This window comes from Malus domestica, chromosome 11, assembly GCF_042453785.1.
Source record: "Malus domestica chromosome 11, GDT2T_hap1".
NCBI lineage: Eukaryota > Viridiplantae > Streptophyta > Magnoliopsida > Rosales > Rosaceae > Malus > Malus domestica.
This window is the reverse complement of record NC_091671.1, coordinates 13,971,562-13,980,131: the sequence shown is the minus strand read 5'-3', so window position 1 is coordinate 13,980,131 and position 8,570 is coordinate 13,971,562. Positions and strand designations below refer to the sequence as shown.

Here is an 8,570-nt window from a genome sequence, read left to right as displayed (position 1 = left end):
GTTCGTCGCCATGTGACCTCCCAATCTAATAATACATTGTCATGTGGAAAAAAACTCACACTTGACAATGTATTATTGGATACATGGCGTCGCGTGGCGATGAATATGTTCTATGTAAATTTTTTTTCCCAAATTACCCTCATTATCAGCATGCCACAAAGGACACATAAGCTTCATTTTACTATAAAAGTCAGAGGAGAGCTTTAGAGGAAAGGACCTTCAGCTCAATTCAGCAAATCGAGAAGTAACCAACCAACACTCTATGCTATCAAAGCTTCCCAACTGAGCTTCCTCTTCGAGGACACTTGTTTCCATTGTCTTGATCGATAAGGCATTTTCCTGCCTCTCAGAGCTTCATCTTGCTTCATTTCCTGTTTCCTTCCTAAAATCAAGTGCACTTTCTTAAGTTTCACTAGTTCTTGTATTGGATTTTTAGTCTTTAGCGCCTGTGTTTAAGAATTGTACTCTTTCTATACAAATTGGAATGACGAATACTAGTTTTTAATCTTTTTATTCATCTTCATCTCTATAGTTCTTAGCAACCGATCCATAAGAGTGTGAAGTCATCAGCATTCAAGGCATAGATAGCAACTTAACCGAGCCAACGTCCCACTCATGGCATAATCATTTGGTTTCAAAATTAAGAAAAGTGCAACACACACTTGCACTAACACGTTTGTAAACCCTCTCTCTCCCTCCTCGTGCAATGAGAGGCAAAGTAAAAATCGGAAGCAAATAGTTTGTCGCAACAGTTTAACTAGATCCAATTTAAACCCCAACATTATGACGGTTGGATGCAATTAATAACTAAATGGATACTTATGCATAAGTCTAAATACAATTGCTCGTTATACGATTCTTTCATTCAAATTTTGAAATTCCCTTCTTATAAATTACGTAAATAAAAAATCGTTGTATATTTCGATTCAAATGAAAAAAGAAAACCGTCGCATAAAAAAATGGACACATCTGTTTGTGATCAAACAACTATTCTTAGTTAAAAAAACAAAACACCGAACTAATAATAGAAATGTTCGACCATATACCAATTGAAGATTGAAGAATGAAAATTAAATATAAAAATTGCAGCAGCCTCTTACGAAAGGAACTGGATTGTCTGTCCTTCCCATTCCCTCTTATTTCTGTTGTCACGATTAAGCCACGTTAATATTTTTAATGATTTTTTATAAAAATAATAAGACAAAAAATAATGAGAATATAAAATGTTAACTTAACTTAACGGCAATCATAAAAATAAAAGAAGATGAAAAAGGGATAGGATGGAAGATGACAGACAATCCAGGTTTCTTACTAAAAGTAAAACTATCTACCCTGCAGAGTCCGCAGCTTTTCCCCTCATTGCATGTTTGTGTCCCACGTGGTTATTGGTTTGCTTGTTGACTCGTCTCTTTGTACTCAGAGTCCTCTCCCCATCAATCATTTTTCTTTTGTTTGCTTATTTGCTGTAGTAGTGTGCCTGCAGTCTGTCTTTTCTTGTACACAGTGTCTGTCTGCCATTGATATTATTACGTGTTTCGTTTTCTACGTAGAAGCAGCAGGAGCAGGTGATTGCGTGATGTCGGCCACCATGTTCAATGCAATGCATGGCTGATCCACAGGTACCTGTAAATTAAGTAAAATATCATTGAAGTTGGTAAATATACAAAAAAGAAATTTAATTAGGTACTTTCAAATTAAAAATGGAACTTAAGCATCAAATTATTGTTCATATATATTATATAAAATTTATAATAACATTTGTGTGTATTTTTTTATAAAATATTTAGAATCGAAAAGGTTTCTGAGTTCGTTAGACTTTGTCAGCTTTGTCGTGCACATGAGTGTTTACTATATACATACTGACCGGTCAGACTTCTATTATTTCATGGACTGTCAGTAGTAATACATACATACATATATAGATTACTTCTACTATAATCAATATGTATCAGGTAATTGTCACGTCATATGCATGCGATGCAACGAAAGATATACCAAAAGCGTGACTTGAAACAAACAATACCTAGGACTCTGTATATTTTTGTTTAACCCTAAATCATGTTAGGATTAGTCGTACATAAGTTTCATCATATTCGTAAAGTTTGTAGTGTGTTATACGTATCAACCAATGACCAAGAACAGCTTATGTACCATAAACAATTGAAAGCCAAAACCCTTCTTTTGTTTTGAAATTCTTGCAATTAAATTATTTAAATGAGATAACGAAAAATTACAGCTTTAATTTTTCCATGTTCTATGCATGTATTTCTTCATAAATACTACTAAAAATCTTATATATGTTTTATCGTATGATGAGATAAATAATAATCAAACAAATGATCATAACAATTAGACTTATTTGCTGATTTCTTATTTGAATTTGTATAGAGTTGTTAATTTCTCTCTAGACTTTAATTTAAACTGGTTATTCCCTGAACCTGTATAAATAGCCAGTTTTCCCATGGTGTTAAATTTTGAAATCTTCATCCAATTTTCGATCCATTTTGGTCAAAGGACATCACACAGCAACTGTATGAGGGCAAAAAAGTAATTTCGCTTGGTAAATTGGCATGGCCAATATTTATAGCTGCTAATTGGACTAACATGACTAATTCAAACAAAAATAGTCAACTAGTGGAAGAGAAAAAGAAGAAGAAAAAAAAAATATGCTATTGACATTAGGGATAAACATTTGACATGTGATTCTAAAATCTAACGTTAGGAGGGAAATTAGCTAATTATAAAAATTTTGGGAAAGGAGAAAAAGGGGGGAGGGGGGGAGGGCGGATTAGCAACTTCTTACAAGTTCGGAAAGAAATCGACAAATACCTCAAACAATTATATAATGTAACAAAACATGTGATCATTACATGGGTTTGTTTTTCTTTAGACCATCTCCAATTCTGGGGTTAAAACCTAAAACTTTAGGTTTTAACCTAGAAATAGTTTTTTTTTGCTCCAATACTTCTAAAACCTAAATTTTGGTGGCCCAACCTTTTAACCTTGACCTAAATTATGGGTTAAATTTATCCAAATTTTAGATTTTAACCCCAAACTTATTTGAGTCAAACCACTGAAAAAGATTTGGGTTAGTTTTAAACCTAAGTTTTAGGTTTTAATCCAAAGCTTGGAGATAATCTTAATAAAAAAATAAGGGGGATCATTTATGTTTGCTTTTTTGGTACTATTTTCTTTCTTTTGGCTTGTCATTGCATGTTTGTGATAACTTATCACTCTCGTCATGGAAGCATCCAACGTACAAGCTGATCCAATCCAAGCTATGGCCAGCTTGTTTAAAGAGAACTGCATTTAGCACGTTCTGTCTCCATCATCCAATCCCAAGTGATTTCATCTTAGAATCTCTTTCTCCCAAGTTGAAATTGCAAAATGTGCTCCGAATAGTAGTCAAAATAATAGTGAACGATGAAAGTCTCTCTATGCAATTATTTACTTTCAAAATTTTGTAAATTTTTAAGTGACTTTTAGACCATATTTATAATTAAGAAAATAATTTATGCACACCATTATGTCATTAGACTGGACTAATTAAAAGAATTAAAAGTCCACATTTAGCAATCGTGTGCAAAAGGTGGGAAAAAAAAAGGTAGGAATCACTCCCCTATAATTAAGATTTGAAAACAGATTAATCCAAAAAACTGGTAGACCAGCATACAGCTAGGGGTTACACTCAAATGCTTAAAGAAAATGGTCAAATGAGTTGTTGCATTTGTACACTTAATAAGCTTTCATTAGAGAGAATATTATTGTTTTAAACAAATGTTTTAGCATATACAGATTTTTCACTCAACTTTATCCAAAACCATGACATAATTACCAAGATGACATCTTAATTATGGCCTTAGAATTACATTTTTAATATGCCAATAATGTATTGGCTTATAGCATTATTTGCACTTGCATGAATGCATCGCAAAAGCAGTGTCACCCTCCCCAAATAGTGATGTTGATTTCTTTGTATATTTTCTTTCATATTCTTAAATTTTGCAAGTGTGACTATGATGTTATCTAGAAAGACTTACATGACATAAGTACACTATCATAATGATGTCTCGTGCTAATAAAATAAAAATACTTGTAACTTTTTGTTCAAATATTTTTGTTTTACCGACACAAATAGTTACATGAAGGTGCATTCGAATAATGTAAATTGATGTAATTGTTATCAAGGTCATAATAGGTAGAGGTGATAAGACATGACACTGATAAGACATTACAAAAGAAGTAATAATTACTATGTGCTGATGGAGGAAAGTTTTGACTTACAAAATGTCCTGCTCCAAGAATCCAATAAAAGTGCAGGTTTTTGTGCGACCTGGTGAACCCTCTTGTAATTCCTTCTTGGCCACAATAAAGAGGGGTTCTACTCTTGTTCAAGAAATGTGGGAGTCCTTCCCAACTGAACAACAAAATGGAAAAAATCACCACCCACATGAGAGAGAGAGAGAGAGAGAGAGAGAGAGAGAGAGAGAGAGAGAGAGAGAGAGAGTGTGTGTGAATATACTTGAGCTTTTCAACCCATGCTTCAGTCCCCTTGGTTGCACATATGAGATCAACCTACAACATTTACCAACCAAGTCATGTCAAAACTAGCTAGTTTGCACAAATCCAATAGCATCCAATTCTTAATTATAATTAACTTTAAATAGCTGGTAATATTTGTTTTCGGTGTAAAAATTTGATAAGAGAAGAGAAATACTGTGGAAAAATGAAGAAAGTGTATTTTTCATTATTGAAGAACGAGATTACAACACAAGCCTTTAAGTGGAAATAACTAAGAAACAATCTCCCTTGATTGAAGGAAATATACACTACAAAGTCAACAAGAGAGACCTAGGGTCTGCGGGCCGCTGAAGGTGAGAGAAAGGACTTGTACTACACTACTACTGCTATGTTAGTCAAGCATATGCAATAACGATGGGAGAAAAAGTTTACAACCAGCTAAACAAACTAAGTCATCCAATAAATACCAGCAGAATGTAGCAATTTTTTTTAATTATTGTGGAATGCACAATTAATATCGCTAACACATATCTTAATTCTAGAACGGATCCATCAGTTTTCTATTCGCTAGTCCTAATTTTTTTTAATAATATAAAACTGTTGGATATTGCTGCTTAAAATGAAAGCAACGTTGAGAAAAACTTACTTGCCCATTGTATATTGTGACATTGACCCCTTTAGCAAGGAGTTCATCAACCTATGTGAAGAGAAAAGGGAAATCAAAGGAAAATTAAAAGTTGGCACAACATAAGATTCTTTCAAGACAAATAAGAAATATAGTAGAGCAATCAAAAATTCGATTTCCTTGCAGATAAAATACTCAATTAGGAAAAGGTTATCTAATAAAAAAGAATAATTGGAAGAAGAGACTTTGATTTCTCTATTCGATTCCTACAAGACAAAATTAACTCGAACTTTAGGTGTAGAGAGAAAACACATCGTTCTAGCCAATTTTGTTAGATTTTGGTAACATTTTCTTAGTTTTCACGACTTGTCTCCTAATCTCATCCACTCCTAAGCTTCCTAAACTTTTAATTGAAGTGTACACTGCAACTATCTTGTAATATAATGCAAGCGTACACTTTATGGCTATATTATAGTTCCGCTCTTCTGGATTAGAAAAATTATTACCTCATGAATCCTTGGGTTCATAAAATCGCCTGCCATGGCTGGGAAGACGTTATGAGACTGCCCTCCCCATCTGCAAACCCAAAAAATATACACCATTCTTGGATTACATCATATTTGCCAAGCATTTTTAACCGTAAAAACTAAAAGAGAACTGTTGTTGGCGTTGCAAAAAAATGATTCTATTTTCAACTGATAATGTATTTAAAACAAAACATGGTGAAAAGAGTATATATACTCACGTCACATTATCTGGGATTATCTCAAGCTTCTTTTTAATGACACCATTTAACAAAGAACCAAGATCACCTTTACCGCCACCTGCTGAAGACCTTAAAGAAGTTAGGTATATTGAATATTTTTCGATTCCTTGGTTATAGCGAATTGATGCCAAGGATGAAACTGGATCCATTCCTGAATCCAACAGAAAATTATAGAAATCCTGCAAATGTCACGAATCCAATATGTAAATGAAATCAGAAAATGTGAGTTTTAATTGAGTTTCAGTCACAAATAATAGTAAATTAATATGAAAATTAAATTAAAATTTAAAAAATTTACCACAGCATTGCTGCTAGACATGATGACTTGCTCAAGCTCCCTCCATGAATTGGTTGCGTCCACTAACTGACCATCCTGAATCTGTTGCTTAATTCTTTGAGCCACATTATTTGATTCCTGTAATCCCTTGTCGTCAAGCCTTGACACGTCTTTGAGCAGAGGACCCCAAGAAAGCTGCAAGTGTACAAAAATAAATTATCGATAACTGAATGTAATTACACATTAACGGAAATTTGTCAATACCACTATATAATCTTTTAATAAAATTTTAGAGTTTGACTTCCATGAATGACGAGTTTAATACAAATTGATTCCCATTATGTGACTTAAATCGAAGAACCCTATCTACGCCCAATATGGTTGTATTTAAAAGACAATATAATGCAGGGAAGTAAAATTAGTGGGTCAACAGCAGTTAGAAGTATGGTAACTTACCACAAAATCTTCCGGAGAGATCCAACTGTCTCCCAATGCCACTCCTACAAAATCAACCAAATAATTCAAAGGAAAAAAATATACATTTTAAGATGTTGGTATTTTTAATTAGACCAATTAATAATTACAAACTGATTAAATTAATTTGATTACCTCCAAGTCTAAGTTTTAGCTTTCCTTGTTGAATGGCTTTGAGAGCTGAAAGTCCAAGAGTGACTGCAAACTTGCCTCCATAGGACTCTGCCACAATGAACAAAGGACTCTTTTGGAGGCTCTCATTTCTGTTGAAAAGCTCCACCAGCAATGTTGTCAAATCAGCAGCTGCCTCCAAATCATTTTTCACAAACAGAGATGTGTCTTCCACAAAACTGTATCCAGTCCCAACAGGGTTGTCCTAAATTATCCAAAAAAATCAGAAGAAATTTAAATTCATATAATTAATAAAACTCAAAAGAAGGAAACAGAGTTGGAAGTTTTGTATGAACTTACAACAAATAAAAGATCTGCTTTTTGCAACCAGGTTGAGTTTCTTGGGTTCAAATTTGTGTCCAATGGTCCAATCTCTTGAAAATTCCCAATCCCCACTCCTGAACCTCCCTATTTTTTTGAAAAAGTAATCAATGAAAACAATGTTCAAAAAAAAAAAAAAAAGGGTTGTTCATATTATTTGATTTGATATAGTTTGGTAATACTCACAGGTCCACCCTGAAGCCAGAGAATGGTTGGCCATGGCTTGGAGGGATCCTCAACTCTGTTGGGACTTCTGTAGAGCCACCAGAACATGTGGGCTTCTGTTTAAAAACAATACCAAAACAAAAATTCCATGAACATTAAAATTAACATTTCTGGCTTCAATACAGAAAGAACATATATATATTGTGCGTGTGAGTGAATTGCTTACTGGGTCTGACTTCAACATAGCCCCACTCCTCTGATCCATCTATGGTTCCTGCAGCAGCCGCTGTTTTTGCAGTTCCTCCATGAAAAAGTGGTACAAAAAGGAGAAGAGAGACGGAAAGTATTACAGAAAGCTTTTCCATTGTTGGGAGAGCAAATACTGGAGAGAGAGAGAGACAGAGACAGAGAGAGCAACTTCTTAACTTGCTGGGAAATAAGGCATGAAGTAAAAGGAGATTTTTTTATGTACAGAGACTGCTGAGGATTAATATTAGCAACAAAAAGCTTACCTTGTCTTTGTCCAACAGAAAATAAATTTAAGTAAATTTATTTATATTATATAACATGTTTATTTTTCTATAAAAAGACATTTCAGCCCCTATCCCGTTTCTCCCTCCGTCTTGCTTCTCCCTCTTTGGTTTCATCTCTTCTCGCCTTCTACATCGACTGCCACGGCTTCTCCACCAACTGCCACCGTCTCTCTCTCTCTCTCTCTCTTCATCCCTAATAAACGACATGATGGCACTTTTTAGGCATCATAGAACTGTTTTTATGGCATTTGACCAATGCCCTAAATCTATCTCTCTCTTTGAATCTAAAATTTTTCTTCGGAGTTCATTTGCACATGCCCTCATAATATCTTGCTATCTTCTGCAAAGGAACAGAAATGTAGAGGAAATGAAATTTTGCACTCTATGAATTGAAATTCCTTGACTCTTGAAATCCTGACTAGGTTTGATTACTCTGCATATCATTCTATGCATATCATATCGTCTAATATTGGATTACGACCATGGTGATTGCAAATTTTGGGTTTGTTTGATTAGATTAGGTTCCATCCAATTTTCAAGGCAGCTCATTGTAGTGCATTCAGAATTTTTTAGAAATTTTGGGAATCTGTATATTTTTCACAAATTTTGTTTTATTAGGTTAGGTTCCACCCAATCATCTATTTTGTCCTCTCGATGGCGGAAACGGGACAATGGAACCGTGGTGAAGGTTATTTTAGGAATTATAATGGGTGGGAA

At 34.1% G+C, this 8,570-nt stretch overlaps 1 protein-coding gene across 1 annotated transcript; it reads right to left on the bottom strand.

Annotated features, from left to right (window-relative positions):
* Nucleotides 1-1,168: 1,168 nt before the first annotated feature.
* On the bottom strand, nt 1,169-7,795 carry LOC103448027 (serine carboxypeptidase-like 51). Its single transcript, XM_029088607.2, has 12 exons — nt 7,547-7,795; nt 7,342-7,436; nt 7,135-7,242; nt 6,799-7,039; nt 6,646-6,689; nt 6,211-6,384; nt 5,892-6,091; nt 5,653-5,722; nt 5,168-5,218; nt 4,523-4,575; nt 4,285-4,417; nt 1,169-1,623 (listed from the first exon to the last, which is right to left on the bottom strand). Exons 1-12 carry the CDS (start codon nt 7,683-7,685, stop codon nt 1,543-1,545), a joined length of 1,389 nt encoding a protein of 462 aa, XP_028944440.1. The 5' UTR covers nt 7,686-7,795; the 3' UTR covers nt 1,169-1,542.
* Between the last annotated feature and the right edge of the window lie 775 nt (nt 7,796-8,570).

What these genes read in the sequence shown, in the direction of transcription:
- LOC103448027 (XM_029088607.2), bottom strand. Translation starts at nt 7,685, where the DNA reads ATGGAAAAGCTTTCTGTAATACTTTCCGTCTCTCTTCTCCTTTTTGTA. An exon ending in AAGCAGATCTTTTATTTGTT is followed by an intron (nt 7,040 to 7,134) that starts GTAAGTTCATAC and finishes TGGATAATTTAG; the next exon opens with GACAACCCTGTTGGGACTGG. An exon ending in ATAATCCCAGATAATGTGAC is followed by an intron (nt 5,723 to 5,891) that starts GTGAGTATATAT and finishes TTGGGTTTGCAG; the next exon opens with ATGGGGAGGGCAGTCTCATA.